We start from the raw sequence: 27,123 nt of genomic DNA, 5'->3' as shown, positions 1-27,123 counted from the left end.
CCTATAATAGAAAAAGGAATTAAACCACTGATACATGATACAGTATGTATCTAAAATCCAAAAACAATTTTGCCAAGTAAAAAAAGACCCAACAAATAAGAGAACCTGTTGAATTTTATTATATGCAATGCTATGAAATGCAGATTAAACTTTTTAACAGAAAGCAGATCATAGCTGTCTGGGGACAGGGACAGGAAAGGAAGGGTTGGGAGGTGCAGGAGAGAGGAATTACAAAGAGGCACAAGAAAACTTTTGGAGATTATGGATCTGTTCATTATGTTGACTGTGTGGTAGTTTCACAGACATATACCTATGTTAAAACTTACCAAATTATACACTTTAAATATATAAAGTTTATAACAAGCTGTTTAAAAAATAACATTTATAATACCATTCAAAAGCATGAAATACTAAGTGATGAATAAAAAAAAAAAAACACATTCAAGACCTTTACAGTGAAAATTATAAAACGTTGCTAAGAAAAATTAAAGAAGACATAAATAAGTGCACTTGTCGTAATGAACACCGGGTGGTGTATGGAACTGTTGAATCACCATATTATACACCTGAAACCAATGTAACACTGTATGTTAACTAACTGGAATTAAAATACATAAAAAGTCATTTAAAAAAGGCAACTTAAATAAATGGAGAGAGAGATCGTATTCATGGATTGGAAAATTCAATACTGTTAAAATGTCCACTGTCCCAAAATTAATCTATATATTCAATGCAATCCCAATCAAACGCCAGCAGACTTCTGTGTAAATTGATAAGGAAATTCTAAAATGTCTTAGGAAATACAAAGGACACCAAATAGCTAAAATACTTAAAGAAAAAAAAGTTGGAAGACTCATATTACCTAATTTTAAGACTTAGTATAAAGCTACAGTAATTGAGACAGATTTATCAGTGAAACTAAATAAAGCCCAAAGATAGACTCACACATACATTTGAACTAATTTTCAACAAAGATAATCCAATAGGGTAATTTCAACAAATGGTGCAAAATAAATGTACATCATATGAAAAGAAATGAGCCTCAACCCTGCCTCACACCATACACAAAAATTAAATCAATACTATCTCAGACTTAAACATAAAAGCTAAAGTTGTAAAACTTTTAGAAGAAAAGATAAAAGAAAAAACTTTATGACGTTGGGATTGGCAAAAATTTCTTAGATAGGAAACACAAAATGCATAAATCTTTTTGATGTTTGGTCAATTGGACTTCATTGAAATTTAAAACTTCTTTAAAAGTCACTGTTATAGAAATGAAAAAACACCTGGGGTGCCTGGGTGGCTCAGTCCATTAAGCGTCCAACTTCAGGTCATGGTCTTGGGGTCCTGGGATCAAGCTCTGCTGTGAGTAAGGCTCTGCATTCACAGGGGAGTCTCCTCCCCAGCCTCTTTCCTCTTCTGCCCCTCCCCCCACTTGTGAGTGCATGTGCTCATTCTTTTCTCCCTCTCAAATAAATAAAATCTTAAAAAGAAATGAAAAAGCTAGCCACAGACTTGGAGAAAATATTCACAATATAAATATCTGAGAAAAACCTTGTATCAAGAGTTCTTTACAGGTTAAAAAAAAAAATAGAGTCCTTTAGAACACAATAACAAAAAAATAAAAATCCTAAATTTAAAATAAAAAAAAGAAGATACACAAATAGCCAATAGCACATGAATGCCTAATATCATTATCCATTAGAGAAAAGCAAATTAAAACTACAGAGATATACTCACACCCACTGGAATACCTAAAATTAAAAAACCTGACAATACCAAGTGTTGACAAAGATGAGGAGCAACTAGAACTCTCATATGCTCTTGGTAAAATGTAAAATGGTACTATACTTTCCCCACATCAGATGATCCTCCTATTCTACTCCTAGGTACTTATCTAAGAGAAATGAAATCATATATTCACATAGTGACTTATACATGAATGTTCCTAGCAGCTTTTTTCATAACAGTCTCAAACCGGACACAACCCAAATGTTCCACAACAGTTGAATGGATAAACAAATTGTGATATATGAATTCATATTCATATGAACGAATATATTCATATGAACGCTTATTCATTCATATGAATTGGTATACAATAATAATAAAGAATGAACTAATGCTTCGCACAACATAGATAGATCTCAAAAACATTATGCCAAACAAAGAGAATCCAAACACCAAAGTATACACTGGATGATTCTATTTATACAAGATTCTAGATAAACTATAAAGACATAAAGCAGATCAGCAGGTGTATGAGGCTCAGGGTAATGAGGGTAATTGACTGCAAAGGGGCAGAAGGGGACTTCTGAAGGTGACAGAAATAGTCTTTATTTTGATTATAATGATGGTGGTAGTTAAACTGGTGCTTATATTTGTCAAAACTCATCACCAAACTCCACATTTAAAATGGATGCATTTATTGCACATAAACTAGATCTCAATGATGATTAAATATAAACAATATATCATTGAGGCACCATGTAGATGATCAAACAATTTATTTTCAAATCAAGGTAATGATGACCACAAAATTTTTTAAATGTCTAATTCTGGGTTAGCAGGCTATTAAGAAGGAGGTAGGGGATTTTTTTTTTAAAGGGAGGAATAATGCACAGGTAGATTAAATTACTGTTTTTTGCTCTTGGGTTGTATAATACTCACGCCACTCTAAATAAATACACAAGACAGACAAGCATGGAAAGCAATGACAATACTATGTCATGATTAACCCAATTCTGTGGACCTGAGGCACATATTTAAAAAAAAAAGAAAGGTAGTCACCTCACCCATATATTTCCCATGTCTCTGATGTGGGGAATATGCGAATAAATCCACCTCTCCGATCATTTTCTTCCTTCACTCTCCGCAAAACTTTGATCTATATAGAGTAAGAGAAAATCAAGTAAGTACCCATTTTGAAAACAGTAATCCATGTGGTTATAGGGCAGAGGAAGAGAGTGATGACCAACGAATACGAAAGCATGAAGAGAGAAATTAATTCCATTTAAGATGCTGTTTTCTGAAAAGAAATTTCTCCCATCTTGAATCTTTTTCTTTTCAAAATAAGATAGGAGTTGGTCATGAACATTAGGTATCACTAATTTTCACTGAACCCTGTGTTAGCCCACAAAGTACTGAAATGGAGTGATCTTTACCTCCTCCATTGATAGACCAAGCACAGAACCACCTAACTTCCCCGGCACCTTCTCTCGGGCTGAGCCCACAAGGTTTTTCATTTCCGCATCACTGGCAGAGAGTGGACGGGAACGCTAAGGAGAAGGAAAAACAGAAACAAAATGTTTTCACCATCTTTCTTCATTTCTCTCAATTCTGTCCCTCCTCAACATCATCATCTTTCCTAATATGGATAACCTCAACTCCAAAGCCCATTTTCTGTAATTACTCTCTCAGCCTGAAACCCTGGGAAATAAATGAAAGCTAGTAGACTAAAAGGAAGAAGAGAAAACGGAAGAGAAGGAAAAACACTATGGGCTGAGGGGAAAACAAGCAGAAAAACAAGAACGATGTCCACAAGACGTTCTCATCCAGTATTTATTCCTAATCCTGGTTTTAGAGGACATCTGACATTTTCAAAGATATAGAAGAAATTTAAAAATAACTGCCATGTAAGATTAAATGTGTATTTATTTCAGTAAATAATAATATCCTTTTCAGCAGTGGGGAAGGAGAGTTAGGAGGGGAGACCTAAGACAGAAAACCAAGGAACAATCTATTACGTCACAATTGAAAATCAGTCCCTGAGTTGTTTTAGAATTCCTGTATAGGGGCAGGGACTGGGAATTGAGGTAAGAGTCATCAGTGACACAGAAAAAAGCTGTGACCAAAAGTAACACTGTAACTGCTGGACTTTGAGAGACCTTGATCAAAGACCACTGCCCGACTGCCCTGGGAACTTCAAGGAGTCAGCCAAATGGGCCATGCTGCTCGCAGTCTTCTGAATGATGATCACAAAGGTCATCTAGAACAAATGTCTTAAGTGATTTTGAGGTTATGTGAGCAGAAAAATATAATGGTAACAAAGGAAGTCAGGTGGTATGAAGCGTGAACACACTATTCTTGAAAGAGGTAAAGTGACTAATAGAAGAAGACAAATCTATCTGTCAATGGGCAGAGTAAGCAATAACTCAAGAAATGTGCAAGCAAATTCTCTTTCTAAATTCCTAGAAGTAACTTTTTTTTTTTCCTAGAAGTAACTTTGATGAGAGAAAAGTATTCCTATTGTCAGGAACTACTGTTTATTTTTCTCTTTCGGTAGACTATGTGTGGAAAAGCTTTTCATCTCAGCAATACTCACTGTTACAGATTGAATGTTTGTGTCCTCTCCCAAATTCATATGCTGCAGCCCTAACTTCCGATTTGATGGTATTTGGACATGGGGCTTTGGGAGGTGATTAGGATTAAATGAGGTCATGAGGATAAGACTTGGTCTGATGAGATTAATGTCCCTAAAAGAAGAGGCCTCAGAGAGTTTGTACTCTCTCCCTCTGCCCAATTATGTACAAAGAGGTCATGTGAGCACAGAGTAAGATGGCAGTCATCTACAGGCCAAGAGTAGAGACGTCACAATGAAGCCTGCCTTGCTGGCACGTGGGTCTTGGGACTTCCCAGCCTCCACAACAGTGAGAAATAAGTTTCTGTGGTTTAAATTGACCAAGTCTATGGTTGGTTATGGTAGCCCCAAGCAGACTAATAATATACACCTATACACATCATGAATGCTTTTACCTTTGACACAAGGAAGACCAACACATACTAATCTTCAAAGCTAATGTGGGAGTTATAAAAGATAAATTTCCTGATAGGCAACTCCATGATGAGATACCTTTAGTTTTTCAGGTCCTTTTTCAAGACCTAATTTTCATCTTGTGGAATATTTCTGAGATGGAACAATATTCTTGGCTTCCAGTGACTGAGATTATAATGATGTTGCAACCTTCCTCTACTAATCAGCAGATATAACCAACATGTAAAGGCAGGGACTTTCACTTGTTTACCTTTTCCTGTGGTATCTTCAGCACCCAGAACAGTACTTGGCATGGAGCAGATCAATTAATATTTGAGGAACAAATAAATAAATGAATGAATGTGCTGACATGCAGATTAATCATGGTTAGAACTGAACTTTGCAGAAGATTTGGGGATGGGGGCAGAATTTAATTCCCTTCCAATCTCTGGGAATGCATTAAACAGTACACGGTGGGATGAGAGGGGAACCAAGGGGAAAGTTTAAAGATTCACAAAGGCAATCATTTAGGTAATATAATCTTTTCAAAAACTTTTTAAAGTATGAATGCTTATTTAGTAATAATTTACTAAAGCTAAAATATTAACTGGATGCTTTGAGGACTTTTCTCATTTCACACACTACTTATCATTGGCTAAAAATACTTTATTTCACATGTGATGACATGGCTCTGATCAAAAAGCTACTGGCAGTCAAGTGCCTTATCCAAGGTCAAGTTGCCTTATCATTCACACTATTTAAGAATACCTTAAAGTCCTCTGAAATTATTTGAGAGTTGGAAGTAAGTACTCATTAAATGATATAATAGAAATAAAGATTAAGCATTTTAGAATAGAAAAACTGTTATTTAAAAATGTTGATAAACTAAAATCTGTATTAAAGGTTAATAATAAAAATATTTTAGGAAACAGTTATTAGCTATTAGAATAGTTTTAGGAAATGCATGACTGGGGTGTCTGGGGGGCACAGTCAGTTAATTGTCCGACTCTTGGTTTTGGCTCGGGTCGTGATCTCAGGGTCATGAGATTGAACCCTGTATCAGGCTCTGTGCTTGCTCAACATGGAGTCTCCTTGAGATTTTTCTCTACCTCTCTCTTTGTCCCTCCACTCTTGCTCACGCTCTCTCTTTCTCTATAATAAAATAAATAGATCTTTAAAAAATAAAGAAATGCATGGTCATATTTATAAGAACATGGATCAGGTCACTATTGAATAACACCTAATTGGTACCCTCAATTTTTGTTTTTAAAATCTTTTTTTGCTTTTTGTTTTTTGTCTTTTGTTTTTCCTGTTCATTTTCTCATCTGTTTTTATTATTGGATTTTGTTTATTTTTCTTTTTGATCTTTTTGTCTTTTTTCTTTTTCAAGACCTAATTTTCATCTTGTGGAATTGCTCTGAGATGGAACAATATTCCTGGCTTCCAGTGACTGAGATTACAATGATGTTGTAACCTTCCTCTACTAATCTAAATCTGCTCCTGAATGTAAATGGCATAAATGGGCACCCTCAAAATTGTCTTTCCTCTTTGTCATTTTCAAAGAGTTGTTCTCCCATACATGTTCACAAACCCTCCTTTGTTATGCACAGCTCAGAGTTCAAACTCTAGTTACTTACGTATGTATGTGAGCTGTCTAGATGAGGCATTGTGGGATGCAGGAGGTGTTCCTGCCTGGGACCTTTGGGAGGTTTGCAAATGGAAGGGGCTGAGGAGTAACGGTGTTTGTTAGGTGAATGCTCTAGTTATGAACTCTCATAAGCTGATGGTTTTACTCTGTTACTGCCATAAATACCACCAGGCTGCAAAGAAAAAGGTCAATGCTACTCTAAGAGGGAAAAAAGGTGGAAAAGGTGGCTAGAAACTCCTTTTATCTCTTCACCTATTTATCTCAAGTTAAACTATTAAAAAGGCTGAGAGGACGAGAGATATGGAAAGTTGTAGTTACTGAAGTCTACGTATCTCAAATGCCTCTCTAAAACCCACCCAGGGCTCCTATGTCTTCGGGGAAGCTGCTGGAAAATATCAGACTAGAAAGTCAGAAGTGTTCTGCCAATCTCAGCTTTTCAATAAATTTGAGATTACAGAGAATTTTCTTTTTTTTTTTTAAGGGATTGAGATCCTTCTTTTTTTTTTTTAATTTTTATTTATTTATGATAGGCACACAGTGAGAGAGAGAGAGGCCGAGACACAGGCAGAGGGAGAAGCAGGCTCCATGCACCAGGAGCCTGACGTGGGATTCGATCCCGGGTCTCCAGGATCATGCCCTGGGCCAAAGGCAGGCGCTAAACCGCTGCGCCACCCAGGGATCCCAAGAATTTTCTTTATCAGCATAATATCTGCTATACTGGTCTATAGAGACATGTCTACCCAGGTACAAAAGAGCATTACTGTCTCAGACCACTGGTTGAATCCTACCAACATTTGTTAATGAAATGAATTACTAAGAAATGTGGCCTGAATTATAGACACAAATGAGAGAAAAGGTGGAGAAAAGGGGCGGGGGGGGGGGGGGCGCGGGCAGAGAAAAGATAGCAAAGAAAAAAGAAAGGAGATAGAAATGCTTATGAGTGCCAAGAAGACATACCTGGAGATTAAAAGCAGAATAAAAATAAATAAATAAAAAGGAATCAGACTGATTTGGAAGGCCATCAGGACTGCAAAAAACAGAACAAAACACTCCAAGTGCAAGCCATTCTGTGGTTTTGACCCTGTGCATATCAGCACTGCTACATTCTCTGGGCGGTGGGTAGAATGAATCCACATATTCCAGGGGACTGAATGAATGCACTAAGAAAATGAAGCTCTTCTGAATTTAGAGAGAACCAATGGCTCTGTTTAGAGAGGCTAGACAGCACAGGATTTTAACTACGAAGTGCATGGAGAGATGTTAAACTGCCCCATTACTGCCTAGGTCAGTATTCTGCTGTGCAATCAACATGCATCAAAGATGTAAGATTATCATTAGTAGAGCTTATGATTTAGAAATATACCCAGAGAAGAAACCTTCACACATCTAACCTTTATTGCTAGGGAAGAACTGACTGAGAATGTGAAATCATTGAGAGGAACAACCTGTCTCCGCTAAAAGTAGTGAAAAACAGATGTTGAATCAGAAAAATAATTCTCAGCCTAAAGAAAGCTACCAGGTACCAGCAACGAGAAGAAGTGAACAAAACACAGAATATGAAAAAGGCGAGGTATCATAAAGGATACCATAACTGAGGGAAAACAAGAATAAAACCTGTTTGACAGAGAACACATATGAGGAATAAAAATGTCCTAATGCAGTTTTACAGAGTTCTGTGTTAGAAACAAATGAACTAGAAATAGCTCAATTTGTATGTAACACATCTTGCCACCTAGAAAATAAAAGGTAAAATCAAGTTTAAAAAGGAAAATGATTAATGCCAACAAATGAAATAAAAGGAACAAAAAGAACCACGTAAGAATAAAATCTGGGTGGGAAGTAAACAAAAAGTGGCTAATAGAGAAGGTCCAAAGTAACTGATAACTGGAAGTATACTTTGAAATCAGAGGAGGAAAAAAAAAGGTAAGTAAGTAGACTTGTGTTACAGTTAAAAAAAGATATGCAACATCTGGAAATTTGGAATAAACAGAAGTCAGCAGGTCTGAAAGACATGCATCTTGTTATTAAGGGAACTGGCTTTAAAAACAAAACAAAACAACTTACCAAAATGACTTACAATTATGTTTGAAAAATCATGAAGAACTGAGGAGGTACCAGAGGATTAAAAAAAAAAACAAATGAGGTACCAATCTTCAAAAATGTAAGAAGTGTGCTTCGGATGATTACCGCCTGGTAAGTCTAACTTGAATCCCTAGTAAAATAATGGAACAAATATTAAAATAAAAAAAAATCTAAATATTTAGAGTTTCATGGACTCATGAAGAATAAGTATGGAGACTGTTTTATTTATTTTAAAACAGGTTTTAAAATGTTTATTCTTAGGACAAAACTACTAAAAGGGGAGAACAGAGCAAATACACGGTCTTTGGGTTTTACAAAAGCATTTGTACAAATTTCATATAATTTTTATTCTAGATTATATTTCTAACTGGGGCTTACCATCATAACATAATGAATAAAAAGTACCACCAAGTAAAAAGAGTTAAAAGATGTAGGAGAAACAGCAGTGAAATCAAGTGAGAAGTGATTTTCAGAATGGGTATTGACTGAGTATTACTTAGAATCCTCACTGATGTCTGGAAGGATGGATAAATAAAAAGATAAAGTAATTTATTCGCATCTGTGGATGACAGCAAATGTGAAAAGAATGGCTATAGGTAAGAATATCAAGAAAACACCCAATACTAGCTTCAAATGGTCTGTAAAAGGAAAATCAACAGGACTCAAAAGTGTGAAGGGGACTATGTAACTATGTGTCCAGAACAATCCCAAATATTTTACCTATGCTTTATTGCTTCTTTTACACCATACCTCCATGTATCCTCATTTAACTGACGTGGGTAGGAAGCCTGGAAGACGGAAGGGAACTTGCCCAAAGTCTGACAGCTAGTTAGTGGCAGAGCAAATATGAACCTGGGGCTGACTCCAAAGTCCAAGTGCTTTCCACAAAACCATATAGTCTGCCTTGGAACACAGAAAAGTAATTTCTGAGTGGGAAATTTGAACCACTGAAGGGAAAGAAGAAATGTAGAAAGAGACAATGGATTAAAAAGTAATAATCAGACAACAAGCAAAGAACTGTGACTGCACAATCTGACAGTGACAGAAAAAAAGAAAACTTGACAAAGTACACGGCCAGAGAAGAGAACTTGTTTCGTTTTTCACTTAGCTCTGACTAAACTACCATGGAGCTGAGGATGCTTTATTAATGGAAAGACAGTGACAATGCAGAACGCTACAAAGAACAAGAAGAGTCGAAGAATTCAACATGTATAAAGTTGGCTGAATAAAGCTAGAAAGGCTTTGTGTCATATAAGTGGTGTTCAAATACACAACCAGGAGGGATAGGTCTTGCTTGGCCACAGGCTATTGCACCTACAGCAATTCAAGCAACAGAGCCGGATATAAGAGAATTAAAATGGGTGAAGGAAAATTAAGATTAGAATTACAAATCAAAGACACTTCTTCAAAATCAAATTCAGAAGACATGAATTAAGCATTTTTAAAGTTCCCCTTAAGTAAGATTAGATATCCCTAAAAGGTATTCAGAATGTAAGCTCTTTGAAATCAACAGCTTTGGGGCTTTTTTGTTGTTTTTTGTTTTGTTTTTTTGTTTGTTTGCCATGGAGAGCAGCTAGCACATTTAGGTGCTTGCTAACCATATAACACTAAACATTACAGAGTTTTTAATTCTACCAACTCAACACCAAAACTTGTATTATGGAACCACAATAACCAGTCACCAAACACTAGACAAGACCATCAGTAAGCCTTTTCTTCGTTTTTTGGATTCATATGAACCATGTAAAGCACTTTGTCAAAAACAGTAGCTACAAGAGTTGCCATTCAAGCTCCCAAGCTGTCCAGAAACTGTATCAAGGGAGTACAAAGGCCAAAATAAATGTCCTGGAGCTTTTTGCCTAAGAACTAATAGTTGTAGGGGCACACTTCTGTATAAAACATCTATAGCCCTCATTTCAAAGCATCAAATAGCAGGAGCAGCACCCTCACTGCTATCTAATCACTTCAAAAGATGTTTAAAAGAAAACAAAGATCTTGGGCAGCCCCAGTGGCGCAGCGGTTTAGCGCCGCCTGCAGCCCAGGGTGTGATCCTGGAGACACCGGGATCGAGTCCCACATCGGGCTCCCTGCATGGAGCCTGCTTCTCCCTCTGCCTGTGTCTCTGTCTCTCTCTCTAGCTGTGTCTCTATGAATAAATAAATAAAATCTTAAAAAAAAAAAAAAAAAAAAGAAAACAAAGATCTTCATAGAAGAAAATGAGAGTTAATCTCAACACTAAGAAGGACAGTAGGAAGACATACTTTTCATTAGGAATTGGAGATAAAATATTTTGTCTTTATTTTTAAAGGTAGCATCTCAGACACTTATTATGGCAGAGGTCCCTAAGATTCATAAAACTGCAAATCACTGCATATAAAATATGTGCACAATCAAATGCAGCCCAATACTCAATGTGAAAACGTTCCCAATATGAAGCTACTGACAACAGTACGTTCCATTAGACATCTGAAGAAAAGAAATGGTGTCTGTGAACTATATTTCCTTCCTGGAATATTCTGGTCAAAGCAATAGATATGCCTCTAAACCCTGTTCATCATTTAAATCCAACCACCTCTTTCACAGCATGATCACTATCAGGAAAAGAGGATTTATAAATTCCTGCAGCCCCTACTCTCATAACCTATATCTGGAAAGACCTCTGTGCATTCATTTTCACTTAGTCTATGTTATTAAAGTTCAAAAAGCAGGTGCATCAAACACGGACTGTGAAAGAGCAAAGCTAAAAGGCTTTTCCATTTGGGGACTGAAAAGAAGAATCTGAACGACGTCTCCAAACAATCCATAACTTACCAGTTTGGCGTCTGAGGACTGAAACTGAGCAGACACTGGACGCTACAAAAGACAGAAAAATGGAATAAAGCCTTATCTTCTCCTAACATACTGAGGCTTTCCAACTCTCGTGCCTATGATCTCACCAAAGAAGATGATCTCCAAGCAGAAACTAAAGCAAGAGCCCTATTCTTTGTGCTTTTAAGACTAGAGCATTTATTATGTTTCACATCATTTTTTCCTATGGTATACCTATTCCAGTTTCAACTTCTGAGCAGGAGCACACAAACCTACTGCCACATCCTGAAGTTAGCTACTCCACTTGATGAATTTGTTCCACAGAATACACAGAACTAACCTAGAGTTTCTTTACCTTTTAAATAAAAGTGTCCTGTAGACCACTTATGGATGAAGTCATGCCACCTACCAGTTAGCAAAACAAATGGTGGACAGATTCTCTATGACTTGCAGAGTGGCCATTAAAAGCTGAGAGGGGGATCCCTGGGTGGCGCAGCGGTTTGGCGCCTGCCTTTGGTCCAGGGCGCGATCCTGGAGACCCGGGACCGAATCCCACATCGGGCTCCCTGTGCATGGAGCCTGCTTCTCCCTCTGCCTGTGTCTCTGCCTCTCTCTCTCTCTCTCTGTGACTATCATAAATAAATAAAAATAAATAAATAAATAAAAGCTGAGAGGAAGGCTAAGAAAAGGGGTCAATTCATTCAAGATTGACGTACAGCTACCTGTAGAAACTCTGTGAAAGCTGCACAGAAACATTCACAATCCTTTACACACAATCCTGTGGCTCCTACCATAGGAAACAATCTGCAAAGGATTGTGATTTCCTATATTCAGTTTTACTTGTACACCTCGGGTAATCCTCTTTTTCTTATTCAAAATTAAAAAAAAAAAAAAAACCTTTTGACCTATGATGATGTACTGATCAAGAACAATCCTGTCGCCTGGCTTTCCTTCCAATCCAAGATATTAATACCCCTTAAAATCCAGTATACCCTGTACCATGTTGCAGCCATAATACTAACAGGGGACAATCCTAGAGCAGGTGGTCACAGACCAGCAGCCCCACAGACTGCCTCTAGCTCAAAGACATGTTATGTTTGGTCTACAAAGTATTGTTTCTTTAATTGGACCAGTTGGTGATATTTTAAAATAAGATTTCTGATTTCTCTTGACAGTAGGAAGGTCTGAGAACACGTGGTCTACACTCATGCATGGCAATGATCAGTTAGAGCACATCAGCAAAGCAGCTGCCCCTTTTTATATGGAGCACAGGTTCCCACCTGGCACAGCCACATCTCTCTTAGCTGTACCATACCCAGCCCTCTTACTCATTTATATTATCTGCCTGCAGCCTCTATAGGCATTTGAGCTTGTAGACCCTTTCCTGTTCTGAGGAAAGGTTAGAAGTATAACTGCATAAGTAAGGGTGATGAGCTTGGCAAACAGAAATAGCACTACTTGAAATGAGACCAGCAAGCAAAAAGAAAAAAGGAAAATGAGTGGAGGCAGGAGGAGGACAAGTGGAGGAGGAATAAATGGAGGGTACAAGAAAGGGAAAGGGGAGGGAGGGTGGGGAAGGAGCAGCTATTTTTGCCTTCAAAGAGCTTACGGTCTAGCAGAGGAGCACAGAAAACTGAAAAGCAACAAATCAATGACTGTCAAAACCGTGCACTAGAGAACAAGTAAATGATATTGAAATAAAAAATAAAGGTCATGACAGAGTGGGATGGATTTAATAAGAATAATCTCCAAACTTCTGAGCAGGCAAGGTCATCAATCCAGGTGGGAAGAGAGGAGGAAGGTGGACCTTTGAGATAAGAAGAAACATTAAAGGCAAAGAACACAAGTCGCAACTAGCCAGGTCTAGAGAGGCAGGGACAGATTTGATGATGGAATAAGCAGGCAGAACAAGGAGTCGATTGGTCTAACTGGAACACAAATGCAGAAGACACAAAGAGCAGTGCAGCATTTGATCAACTGACGTTTCAGACACATATAGGGTTCTGCAGGCATTTATCTCATTGAACCTCAATTAACACCTCATGGTCACTGAGCACTTGCAAAGAAGATAACTATTTCAATGGATCTTCTTTACAAAGCTGGTCTGAAGAACCAAAAGAATGTGGCAGAGTAATGACTAGGAATTTGGAGGCTCCCTCTCTGTGCCTTATTTATGAGCATAACAATTTGAGGAAAAAAGCAGATGATTCTTGAAAAAGAAAAAAGGACAGATAGTGAAAAAAGAAGGCGAAAGAAAAGACAAACAAAAAGCAGAAAGTTGGTCAAAAAGCACTGAAAGCATATGCTATTAGCTAGAGCTGAATATAACTGCCTCCTGCCTAGAATGATCCCCAAACTCTCCTGCTCTAAGTGATGTCATATCCATAGTGCTTCAGCTCACTCACTTACTCACTCAGCTACCACTTTTCTAATAAGCCTCCCTTGGGCTCCCTGCTGCTCAATTTGCTTACCTGAGGTTTCTGGAAAGGGTTTCTCCTGGAAGACTCAAAGGTGGGATAAATTGGCCGGGTTGATGCCCTCTGGACAGGATCCTGGCACACAAATCCTGAATGGGGAATGGCAAACATTAAAACCTGCCATTTTCTAAGAAATTAGCAGGTTTAGCTGTATCTTTTCTTTAGATATACAAACTCAGTTTTACAGTCATAAATATCACAGAAATCCATCCTCACAAGGATTAGGCATGGCTGTCTCAGACACACACTCCACTTGAACTTCAAACCACCAAAACTGGACAGCATAAGAATGGAAAATACACAGATAAATCAAGTTTCCTTTTTGGGGAGTTGATTCTGATTGAAAAAGAGATGCAGATTTTTGGTGAACCTCAGGGTAAAAGTGCAAACTACCCTTTAAAAATACACAGCTGTTTATAAAAAAACAAATTATTTTAAAGTGGCCTCTCTGCAGGTAACTGGAAAATACTGTTGTTTTTACTGGGAGAATACAAAGACAAATGAGGGGTCCTATCCTAAGATCTACTTCTGGAACAGTTGAAGGCAGTCTCCTGGCACCGTTCAAAGGGGGCTTCTTAGGTTAACAATAGTTTAAGAAATTAGGTGTGGGCTTACTTCACTTACTTCCTAAAAAGAAACAGACTCCCATCTAGGGAGGCCAGTGTAGCTAAGTTTTACAGCATTTGCTGGTACACCAAGTACTGACTCATTTCAAATATATTTTGTCATGCCTTTTTAGAGTACTTAGAAAACGACAACAAACCCTCAATATACCCACCTCACTGCACATCTCCATTTCAAAGTTTTGGTTTAGCTACTCAAAAAGGGATTTCTTCCTTGGGTCACCTTCAGTTATAACTACTACGGGAGAGACCATGTTGATACCAGCAGAGATCGCCCAGCGGAAACATAGCCAGTTTCCTTTGTAACAAAGCTTCTTCAGCCAGTTGTACTCTCCCCAGCTCAGAGAAAAAAAGAGACTTTCTCCAGACCTTTGCTCTTCCTCAGCTCATAATTCCTGTGCCCCAGGAATTAGGTCTCAGCTCTAGTTGTGGTTCAGCCTCAGGACAGGATGGAGCCAGGGGGAGTAGAAACATATAAACACTTGCCTGAAAATTAATTTTTTAGTACAAAACATTCAGCATGGCTTAGGAACTGCCAGTTGGCAACACCTAGAGAGCCTGACAAAATGGATGCTCTGGTTAAGTTTTATGTGAGTCTTCAGAAAACACTACTACTCACCTACAACAGTGAACATATCTGAAATCATACTGGCTTTAATCTTTAGGTCCAGAGGTGCATCACTAATAGAACAAAGAAAGAAAGGCCAATCGATGATGTTATAGATTAACAGAACAGCTGCCCTTAATGGGCCTCAATATAGCAGAGCTTCCAAATGTCAAGGAGAAGCAACACATAAAGCACATCAAATCCATGGAAAAAGAAAAAGAAAATCTGGGCAAAAATACTAGAAATAAAAGCCCACTGTTAAACCCATCCTCTGTAGGGCAGTCCCAGCACCAAAGATGATCCCATGACATGCAATCTTCTTATTCCAGAAGGTCTTGTGCAATTCAAACTGTGCACAAGTCAAGAATACTGCTTCATTATCATTGTGGATTTTAGAGGTTTAGACTTTTAATATGCTCTTTTATGAGTGTGTCCATCATTCAAATTACTTTTTTACTGCTACAATTGTCAAATCACATTCACACACAAGAGAAGAAACTCTGGTCATCTTTGTACTTTTTTTTAAGGCTACATTTTCTGTTCTAAATCAATCTTCTTAAGCTTTTAGGCTTGGAAATGAGGGCAAAATAAAAAAATACAAGTTATACCAAAATATCACCAGATGATGCAAAAGGAGCCACATGGATACAGAAATATGAACTGAAAGTTGGAAGCCTCCCTGTGGCAATGCTGCCATGTTGGCTTTGGTGTTGAGGTGTTCCTCCACGAACCAGATTATTCTGGCTGCTGAACCAACACATCATTCTGGGGATCTCTAACTTTGTATGATGCACCTGCCTGGGCAATCTACAAAGAACTGACTTAACAAAAGAGTAGCCCAACATCTGAAGCATCTCTGATATCCAGCTCTATACCTTACTATGGGGGTTAAGCCAAACTCCCACCCCACAAAGTAGTGAATCAGTCTTTTATTTGATAACTTGGCATTTTGCCAACATTTTTCATCTTTAAAAATGCAGCTGCTGGGTGGTCTCTAGCATAAATCTCCAGGATTCTCTAGCTGTTTAGAGAAGTATATGGGTAATAGAAACTCTGGCTACAGCTGCAGATATAAGCACAGTCTTCTCTGGTATTGAAAAATAGGTTTCTTTCCCTCTAAACAGATAGGTTAAAAAAAACTTTTTTAAGATTGTTTGAAGTTTTTAAACTCTAATCTTAGATGGATACCAGAACATGGAAAGGGTAAAAGGACCAAATATTATATATACTACCCTAGGCCCACCTCTATACCTTTACAGTATATGTGGATTTGAGTCTGTATAAACCTTTAGTAATAAAGGAAATATAACACTTTATGTATTTCTTTAGCCTTAGTAGAACATCTACAAAGGAGAGAAAGAGAACTAGAAATAAAAATGAACACAAGAAGTGTCCCTTAGAAGCTCAAGAAAACAGTTATCATAGATCACAAATTGACTAGAAAGATAGGGATTCATGGTTGTCATCTAGACTTTAATCACATGTCACAAATCCCTCAAATTTGGAAATTCTAGTCATTTCTATCTAATAACTAGGGTAAAAAAAAAATAATGCCAAGTGAAATGTCTATTTAAAAAAGTGTTTTACTGCTACTCATTGAAAGTTTGTCCTTTTCTAGTTGATAGGACAGACTACTTACCAAGCCAAAGAAGGGGAGAGATTTACTTCCAACAACCATGGCTTCAGAGTAGAATCTATGAGCACATCAAAGCCATAGAGTTCTAGAAATACAACATAACACAATACACAAGATCATTTTCTATGTTACAGCTTAACAAAAATCTGGAAGACTGAATCCAATCAACTCCCACCAGAGGCCTAAAAGTTTGGTGAGTATAAGTAATGAGTGGAAGTAGTAGCAGAGAACCTTTCAAGTTCAAGAGAAATTAATCAATCTCTAGAAATAACAACAATGTTTTAAAATTCCACTGTTTTTATCATCCATTCTATTGACATTCCTGAGTTCTATACAGAAAGTGACCTGACCTCTAAGGTTATATGCTTATGGAAAAAAAGAAAAAGGTTAGGAATGGGAATCAGCATACACCATATTCTGAAAACAGAAAAATCTACTGAAGGAATTTCCCTGGGGTCCTTCTATTGCATTTTCTTAAGATCTTGCTTTTGCAGCCTAGGTCAAGAATATATCGAAGAATAAATTATATTTATTCTTCTTCTTTCCTATGGTTTCAATTTCCCTTTGAAGACAGATAATAAAATACAATGGCCCAATATAGAAAAAAGAGAAGGGTGGGAGCCCGTGGCAGACACGACAAGCCATCCTGCACCACTAATATCATTGAAAAAGGGGGGGGGGGGTGATTACATACATACATAAAAAGAAAAAGAAAAAGAAAAAGAAAAAGAAAAAGAAAAAGAAAAAGAAAAAGAAAAAGAAAAAGAAAAAGGGAGGGAGCCAGAGACCAAATTTTCATGGTTTCTGGATTCTTTACTGATTCTCTTCCCTAACACCTCAACTGTCTAGAGAGCAAAGTAAGAACCATGGGCAAGCTTTTCTCCAAGGATGCAGGAATAACAGGACACTAACTTTGGAACCTCAGCTGACAACCTTTACTCTTATTATTGATGAGACCCTCTCCACTGTCTTCTTTGGTCTACACAGATCAAATACACCTGACTTTCAGAAGTCCCACTCATTCTCAAACTTCCCACTCTGCATCTCTCAAACTCTCTACATCTTCTTTCCACGAGAAAAGATGGGCTTCCTTACACTTCAACCAGAGATTACAGGTCACAGCTCACACCTACAGAACACAACCAGGTGTCTTCCAGAAGCTCATTTTAAAATAAATGTCATTACTTCAAGAAGGATTCTTCCCTTTCTCAATCCTCTCAAAAACACAGAAAAATAAATGCAAGTTTCTAAAAAGATGCCAAAGACTGTCTTTTGAACAGAAAATCTGATAAAGGACCAAGAATCCTAGAAGAGGAATCCAGAAACCTGGATCTTTCTCAAGACTCTACTATTTATTCACTGTGGAACTTAGGGAAGTCGTTTCTCTCTTACATTTCTTTAGCATCCTTTCATTTCCTTTGTCCTATTAATCACCATCTGTCAATACCTCTGCTCAGTAACACTATATCCAAAATTCCTATTTATGCAACACTGATTAGACGATCATATTCAAATCCTTCGCTCAAGAAAAGTTGTCATGAATAAATCTGCTTCCATGGTACTTATCTAGGATTCAATTTATTTGCAAAAATAATCACAAACCGACAGAGAGTCTGAGATGGGATTTACCTTCATGTCACTACACAAAAATCACTTATTAGCTGTACTTTAAAATTTAAAGAAAAAGAAAGCTCCTTCACCTATCTCTTTTAGGTAACAAATTCATAACTTTTATGGCCAGTACATTCTTCTGAATATTTTACCTAATCTTCAATCATCCCACAGAATATTCCCCTTTTAATCTGAAGGGGAAAAAAAAGAACTTTTGTGACATAGAACTATATATGGCATTTAAAAAGAAACACTTCATTGCAAAATCTACAAGTCCATGTTAACATTACACAAGCAAGAGCAGAGGATTCAACTGTCTCATAAAATGATAATATTATAAATAACAATAGTATGAGATACAGGGTAAGAATACCTGATGCACATATTGACCAGATTTGCAGAATCAACTACAAATGAAGACAAACTGAAATCAGAATGACAACTAATGAGACCCATTATTTAAACACCTTGCATTAAACAGTGAAGACATTTACTTAACTGTTTCCCAAATTAAGAGGCAAATTCCAAGAATCTTAGTTGAAAGGCTGAGAACTAACATTCTGGGAAGAAAAGAAAATCCAAAGAGAGAAACACCCTTTACAGTGCCAAATAAATTTTTACTCAGGTGAATGAAATACATCTCAAAATCAGTTTGGGATCTAACCACACCTGTACATGCACAAGGCTTAGATCTACTACTATTTAAAAATGGAGTAAGTTTGTGATACAAAGCCCAGCTCACCTAAGAGGCTGGAGCTGGAGGGAGAATGGGGAGGCAACAGTAAATGGTATGAAAAAATAGCATTTGTGTCAGGTTTATCTCTTAAAATAATCAACTTGGCTTAAGAAAAATAATTTGCATCCTTTGCAGGCTACAAAAGTCCTCTTTTAATTTATGACTGGTCTTTTCCATGAACACTAAAGATTTTAAAAGGTAAGAAGTGGGTTGTACTGAGAATATTAAGATTCACCTTTAATATTGCATGTTTTGGCAGCAGTGTCTAGAATTTCAAAAATTCAGTATCCAGGATGAGATACATCAGTGTTCCTGTCATTAAAGGGTACAGGCAAGCTAGGTTTTTCCCGTTCTTTGTTGCTCTGTGTTGTCCTCATCGTGATAGAAGAGCAAGTATTTCCAAAGGACTGTTGCTACCACTTTGTTCAACAAGGTGTTTCCTTAGGAAAAGTTTCTTTCTTGAGATGTATTTCTTTCAGCCTCCAGCCAAATCAAAATGAACATGAAAATTATGCTAGTGACTATTAAGGAGAAGCCTGACTCTACCTCTACTTTACATTAGTGCCCTTATCTCCCTAGTTCTTGAATGCAGCTTCCTGAAAAAGCAATCTACACTTAAATGCCTTAACCTTCTGAATGTCTATTCATTCCCCAACCTGGAAGAATTTACTTCTGGTCCCATTCTCAAAGTCAGTGACTGTTCTATGATCTCCAAAGACCACCTTACTGCCAAGCCCAAACATCTGAAACTGTTGACCACCCCTTACTTATTGGAACTTTCTTCTCCCTTGGTTCCAGGACACTGTTCTCTTCTGATTCTCCTCCTCCTTTCAATCCTTCTCTTCTGCCCAGCTATTCACTGGTAGGTTTGCTCAGGGTGGCATCCTCAGGGCTCTTTCCTTCTCAATTCTACTTCTCTTCTTGGGTGATCTCATGTATTCTCAAGGCTGCAATTAATATTATGATGATGACATTCAAATCTCTATCTTTAGTCAAGTTGTCTCCTGGACACCAAATCCATAACTCCACATGCCTTCTAGACAACTTCACTAGGATATCCCATGAGTACTCAACACTCAACAAAACATAAGTTGTTATCTTTCCCCCAAACCTGTTTGGCTTCCCATTATTCTTCATCTTGGAAAATAATAACCCCATCTGCCAGTCTTCAAAGCTAGAAACACTCTCTTCATTACCTCCCAAATACTGCACATTACCACAACTCTATTTCTCTTTAATGCAGTCTTCTATATTCCCTTTTGAGATATAATTTATATATAATGAAAGGGAAAAAGCTAAGTGTAAAACAGGATGAGGCTTGATAATTGGATACATCCATGTAATACACACTCGTATCAACCCACAGAAAACATTTCCATTACCCCCAGAAAGATCCCTTGTGCCTCTTCCTGGTAAATACCCTTCTTCCCCTCATCACACCTCCAGACAATCACTATTCTTATTTTTTTCACCATAGATTCATTTTGTCCATCCTAGAATGTCATATAAATGGGAGCATACAGTATATACTCTGGAGTCTGGCTTCTTTCATTTAGCATTTTTGAGGTTCATCCACCTATCACTATTTTTTTGTTTGTTTGTTTTAAAACAAGTTTATTAAGATAATGAAATTATTGTATAATTTACATACAACAAAATTCACCCTTTTAAATTGTAGTTAGATGAGTTTGGCCAAATGTATATACTTGTTTAACCATCTCAATTAAGATATAGAATAATTCTATCACAGACACTTGCCAAGACCCTTTAGAGTCAATTCTCACTCCCCATCCCACCAGCAACCATTGATCTGATTTCTGCCTTTTACAGAAAATCAAGTAAATGAAATCATACAGCATTAGCCTTTGAGAGTGGCTTCTTTCACTTCGCATTGTGCTTTTGAGATTTATCTATGATACTGTGTTTCAATAATGAAGTTCAATCCTTGTATTGCTGTATAGTATTCCACTTTATGGATATACCATAACTTGTTCATCCATTCAACAGTTCATGGACATCTGGGTTGCTACCAATTTTTGGTGATTATGAATAAAGCTGCTATAAACCTTCACATACAGTTATTTGTGGGAACATATATTACTTTTCTTGGGTAAATACCTACAAGTGGAATTGCTAGATCACGTGGTTGTCTATTTTATCGCTGCATACTTCTTCCCTCCCCATTCCTTTCCATAGGACTAGTCTCTCCCCACCCACTGCAGTCCATTCTCCACATGGTCATCAGAATTTCTAAGACATAAATAGTCAGATAGAGACAGGCTGTGTGAACAGGCCCAACAACAGATACCTGATGTAGGGTTGGCTCCTGCAGGACTTAAATTAGTCACTTCTAGTCATGTTGTATAGTATTTCTTTATTGTAACTCTGTCCTACCAAGCTTTGGGTCAAATTATGATAAAAATGAATGAAAATAATCTTACTGCTCTCTTGCTCAAATAAAGCTCCAGTGGCTGTCTGTTATCTATAGGATTAAATTTAAACATGTCAATCCTCTATAATCATGCCGCAATCTGTTTATATCATCTCATCTCCTGCCACTCCATCCTATCAGGCTCTGTGTATCTAGTCACACTGAGCTTCTCATTTCAAAAAATGCCATATTCTGTCTGTACCCTGTGCTGTGCACATCATATTCCCTCTGTCAGAAATGGCTCTCCCCAGCTTCCCCTAGGCATAGCTGGTAGCTCCTGTGTATTCCAAGAGTACCTGAGTCACTCTACACTACTACCTGTACTGTCACTTTTCATTTCATATCTGCTCCTCCCCACCACTTGAGGGGAGGGCCATGTCTCTCTTTTTTTTTATTTTTAAGATTTATTTATTTATTCAGAGAGAGAGAGAGGCAGAGACACAGGCAGAGGGAGAAGCAGGCTCCATGCAGGAAGCCCTACGCGGGACTCGATCCAGGTCTCCAGGATCAACACCCTAGGCCGCAGGGCAGTGCTAAACCGCTGCACCACCAGGGCTGCCCCCAGGTCTCTTTCATCATCACCCTGCAAGCAGCCTGCACCATAAAAAGCCCATAGGAAGCAATCAAGAAACACTAAAGAGGGATCCCTGGGTGGCGCAGCGGTTTAGCGCCTGCCTTTGGCCCAGGGCGCGATCCTAGAGACCTGGGATCGAATCCCACATCGGGCTCCTGGTGCATGGAGCCTGCTTCTCACCTCTGCCTGTGTCTCTGCCTCTCTCTCTCTCTCTCTGTCTCTGTGTGACTATCATAAATAAATAAAAATTAAAAAAAGAAAAAAAAAACACTAAAGAAAGAAAAAGGAAAGAGAAGAAAAAAAAGAAAAAAATTAAGTGAAAAATACCATATAATTTTTATAAAAGACAAAGTAATTTATGGCTACTCTCCCAAAATAACCCTGAGACAAGACTTGGAATATTCATAATAAAGCTAGCAACCATAAAGATAATAAAAGACATTTTTATTAAGGTTATTACATATTGGAGCACCTGGGTGGCTCAGTCGGTTAAGCATCTGCCTTCAGCTCAGGTCATGATCTCAGGGACCTGGGATGGAGCCCCAGGTTGGGCTCCCTGCTCAACAAAGAGTCTGCTTCTTCCTCTCCCTCTACCCCTCCCCTCCACTACTGTTTTCTCTTTCTCTCGCTCTCAAATAAATTTAAAAAAAAATTTTTTTTTTGCATATTAAGATACATTAAGAAAAAACTTGCTAAGAGGTGGCCTAGGAAGGGAGGGGAAAAAGATTTGATAGGGAAAATGATAACACATCCAAGGTCTAACAAATTACTAAACATATCATACCACTAATTGTAGAATCAATCCACTAACCATACCCAGAAACAAAGCCCCAGCTGCAGCTGTAATCCTGAGGCACTGGAAAGTGCTGACATTAGCCAGTCTGCACTGTCAGTCAAATGCTATTGTATAAAGGAAATTCTTTTTACCTTGGCTTTGGATTTGAGTTGAAAACCTAAGGAGGAAGTCTTTATTTGGGGTCCAGAAGGAGAAGATAGAAAAAAGCAGATCAAGATCCCACAGGAAAATGAACTAAATAAAAGAAAAAGCCCAGAGCCAATTTGTTAACTAGTCCAATAAATCAATATGGTATCTGGCTACCACATGTAAAGGTAGATTTGAAAGGAGTATCTAGGACTTGGTACTGTTGATTAGAGCCAAAAGAGTGCCTTTTTCAGGCCTGATCTGCTAAAGAGAATGATACCATTTTTCCTGAGATCTAGTTACAGGAGAGCAGGAGGAGAATCCAGGATATGGAGCATACCAAAAGTGTTCAGACTCATCAGAATTTGTCTTTATGTGAGTGGAGAAAGAGCTACAGAGACCTGGTTCCCAAACTTGGCTTTGCCATTTGTTAACTGCATGACCTAGGACAAATTATTTAACCTTTCCAAATCCTTTCTTCTAGCTATAAAATATGGGTAATAAATACCAACAAAACTCTTAAGAGGGCTAAAAGGAATAACCAATTAAAAGCACTTGACAAACAGTAGGTATTTCTTCCCAAGCCCCTTCTACAGTAAACTTCCCTTCCCACCTGAATAAGAGCATAGGATAAAGCAGAAAGGAGACTCTCTCGAAAAGTGAACTGTTTAAAAAAAGAAGGAACAAAGCGAACTGCTTGTTGACTTTCATTATGATTTTGTCAGTGGTGGTCAAGTAGTTTACATAGTTGGGGAATGTATGCTGCCCACTTTCGTTCCTTCAACAAGTATTTATGGACACCCACCCTTTGCAGATGTCAGCTTACCCTATGAAATGGTCTAGAACAAGAGCAATGGAAGGCCAAACTAGCATTCATTCACCAAAGAGAGGTGTACTGAGCATGGATTGTCCTGAGCAAAGACATCACTGCTTTGACCTACACAAAGCCAGCCTCTGTGGCATGACAGCTGGCTCAGAAGATCCCAGGCTGGAGAGCACCAGGATCATAGCCTGTTATTTCAGCCATCTTCACACACATAGATAAAACTGCTGTCAACAGCAGTATCTGTAAGGGACAGCTAACATCCTGTTGCTTTTGGCTATTTTTCCTCAACTGGTCAAAAAAGCCATTCTCAATGCCAGTTATGTAACAGTGCCAATGTCCCAAGCATACTTAAAGGGCTGCTGTTTACACATATATTTCACATGGTACCATATTTTTACAGTCTTGAAGGTAGTAAAAATTAGACTGCCGGAAATCTATTTTTATTGGGAGAGACATTAAAAACCCTATAAATCAAAAGTGCAATGCTCAAGATGACCAGACTGCCAATCACCTTGTGGGCCCCTGCCCTCTAGGCCAGGTGTCCTTCATGTGGGCTCTTCCACTGTTAAGCTCTGGAACCTCAGGAAGGGTCTTAGTTTCTCAGGCCTCAAGTCTTTATATGGACTAATTCTTCTCTGGGGTCCTTTCCAGATTTATAAATCTATGAGAAGGCATTACATGGCTAAGTTTCAGATGGTCTGTGAAGATTTCTAAGTCTACATTTAAATGCCAATAATACAGTGCAGGTCTATGTATGTATCATCCCATGTAAAATTCCAGCTTGAGAAGAACAACATTTATAATGACACCTTGCGCATAGCAGGGACTAAAAATAAGTTAAATGCATAGATAAACAAATGAATGGGAATACTGGAAGTATCAAAAAGCATAATTGGGGACTTCAGGTGGTAGAATGGGAAAGAAATCATAAAGACAGAAACATCTAGATAGTAATGGGATGCTCCTAGCCAACATCCATAATGTGTAAGGGTGAAACTACAACCAAAAGAATATAGTGAACCTCATCACTAAACTACTGACTTCCACCATAAGCACCAATGCTCTGTGCAAGCCAAATTCTTCTGGGAAGCTCTTGATTCCTGTTTGCTCTAAAACAAATAAGAAACAAAGAAAGAGAGAAAGAAAGAAAAAACAAACTCAGTTTATTCCTTGTAACTAAACCCCAGGGGAAGTTAGCAGGAGTCAGTGGGAGCCAGAGAAACTCACACAAATAGACACACGTATACAAAATCGTATCTGAGGGGGGGAAGGTTAACGAAGTACACAAAATCCCAGGGCTGACAGGAAGTGAATGAGAACCACAAAAGCCAAGAAGACAGTCAACAACTTAAAAAACTCCAGATGCACTCACTTTATTAAAACTGAAGAAAAGCAGGGAGGGGGAAAGGGGACCTGTGGATGATGAAATAGACTTAGGGATATTTCACTGAGTCAGAGAAAGTCACTGCTTATTTCATGTCAGAATCTCTACTGCCGTTAAGTTCCAGAAATTCTCAAGCTTCCAAAAGGCAATCAGGTAATAAAACAAATAGAAAAGGAAACCTTCAGTACAGCTTATGATTATTTCTACAACAAAGATTTTTACGCCAAGAAATTTACTCTCGTATAAGAGCCAAGTAGATGTGGAAAAGAAACTTTAGTTTTTTAATCTAGTAAGATTTCTGAAGTTGAAGAGATGATCTATGCACTCCTTCCTCAAACACTTTACAGTAATGCTAAGAGCTCTAGGCCCTTACCAAACCAGACCTATCGAGAAGCCTACTACCAGGCCACCAAAAGGCAATTAAAGCAAGTACCAACAAATTCATTCACCAAACATTTCTTAAACATCCTCTAAGAACAAAAACAATGCTACTGAGCACAAGAGCAGCAGAAACTAGGGAAACACTAGTATTGTCTGCAAGATTCTAGTCCAATGGGGGGAGGCCAGACATATAAATGGGTACCAGATGACAATCAGGTACCACTGCAGATTATAAGTGGAAAACTGGGGGCTGAGAGGGCTCTCTATGACTAGAATACTTAGGAAAAAAACCACCAAAGAACTGATACTTGACTTCATCTTGAAAAGATGTTGGTAATCTATTAAGTAAAGCAACATGAGAAAAATGTCAGACGCAGGATAAAGCAAGTGCAGAGGGAGAGGGAGAGGGAAGGATCTGGCAGGTCCAGGGAGATGGTGAAAGGTTTGGTTTGCCAAAAAGAGGATGAGGGGGAAGGGGAGACACAGTGGCTGCTGAGAATTGAGAAGATAAGTTCAGAGACTACTGGGGAAGTACATGTGTAAAGAAAACATCACAATATGGTGGGAGAAGAGCATAATGGAACAAGTACGAACAACATGAGAAAGGAGACACAACAGGGTACTTTGTTAAGAGTTCCTAGGAAAGGTAATGTCAAGCTGATTTTCAGAATATAAACAGAGTGCGCCAGGCAGACAGGACAGCAGAATTTATACTGAGGCACAAAGGCATGGAGTGCTCAATGGTATAGTTGGATTATAAGCTATAAGAGGAAATTCTAGACATTTCTAGAAAATAGGGTCAGGTCCTTAGAAGTCTTGAAGTCCTACCAAGTTTCTACTTACTAGTTAAGCCTAAGGAGCCATGTAAGGGTTTCACAAGACATGAACATATCTGCATTTAGAAAAAATGTCACAATCTCTTCCTTTATAACATCAGGTCCTGGTTTATCTATACTCTTCTATTCAGAGTCTCAACACCCACTTTGTTTAGTGCCCCTCAAGTATAGACTGTTATGATAATCCATGAAAGAGACCAAGAATTATTAATTCTAGCTATAAAAATAACAAAGATATAATTTCTATTGAGTACAAATTACAGATCAGACATTGGGCCAAGTGCTCTGCACTCATTTGATCGTCATGGTGCCCTTCATTACTGCCATTTTAAAGTTGAGGAAACAGGATTGGAGGAACTTGATGAAAATGAGAAAACTAGTAAGGGGTGCAAAAGGCTTTTAAACTAACTCCATCAGGCTCTAAAGCCCATGTTCTTTATTTTATTCTTACCCTGCCTCCCGAGCAAGCCATGCCTCTCATGTCCTTACTTACTGTATTACTTGAACTATCCCCCCAGCAATGACCCTACTGTGTTTTACTAACAAAGCCTAACACCTGTTGAAAGCCTAGTGAATACAGATACTGACATTGGCAATCACTACAGAGCCCACATCCACACAGAAATCACACATGCGCAGGAGCCCGCAGTGCCAGTCACAGCTAGTGGCTCAGCAGGCAACAGGCTTCCTGATCCAAGAGCTCTAAACTGTTTCTCACTCCTTCTCTGTGCAGTTGGGGAGTTATGGGTGGGAGAAAAGGGGAGGGAAGGTGGAAGAGGAGGAGAAGA

The 27,123-nt window shown here is 38.2% G+C and overlaps 1 protein-coding gene and 1 long non-coding RNA gene across 41 annotated transcripts in view; one reads left to right on the top strand and one right to left on the bottom strand.

Moving 5' to 3' along the window:
- The window catches only part of TTLL5 (tubulin tyrosine ligase like 5), a 269,877-nt gene that overhangs the window by 192,258 nt on the left and 50,496 nt on the right, over positions 1-27,123 (bottom strand). For 34 of the 40 annotated variants that reach the window (XR_007412723.1, XR_003135328.3, XR_003135327.3 and 31 more), the window contains 6 exons: positions 16,638-16,719; positions 15,011-15,072; positions 13,763-13,857; positions 11,295-11,336; positions 3,165-3,278; positions 2,796-2,887 (listed from right to left, as the gene is read on the bottom strand). Coding sequence is in view for 30 of the 40 variants with exons in the window: in XM_025443972.3 (XP_025299757.1) it covers positions 2,796-2,887; positions 3,165-3,278; positions 11,295-11,336; positions 13,763-13,857; positions 15,011-15,072; positions 16,638-16,719 (487 nt within the window). In the remaining 10 variants the exon portion in view is untranslated. The remainder of the gene's footprint in view (positions 1-2,795; positions 2,888-3,164; positions 3,279-11,294; positions 11,337-13,762; positions 13,858-15,010; positions 15,073-16,637; positions 16,720-27,123) is intronic. The other 6 variants (XM_025443968.3, XM_025443970.3, XM_049113736.1 and 3 more) reach the window with 3 other exon arrangements.
- LOC112657823 (uncharacterized) overlaps positions 3,779-27,123 on the top strand; it is a 34,707-nt gene continuing 11,362 nt past the window's right edge. The window contains exons 1-2 of the long non-coding RNA XR_003135334.3: positions 3,779-4,095; positions 16,769-16,827. This is a non-coding gene — a long non-coding RNA (uncharacterized LOC112657823). The remainder of the gene's footprint in view (positions 4,096-16,768; positions 16,828-27,123) is intronic.

Source organism: Canis lupus, chromosome 8, assembly GCF_003254725.2.
Source record: "Canis lupus dingo isolate Sandy chromosome 8, ASM325472v2, whole genome shotgun sequence".
NCBI lineage: Eukaryota > Metazoa > Chordata > Mammalia > Carnivora > Canidae > Canis > Canis lupus.
This window is presented reverse-complemented; position numbering and strand designations above follow the sequence as displayed.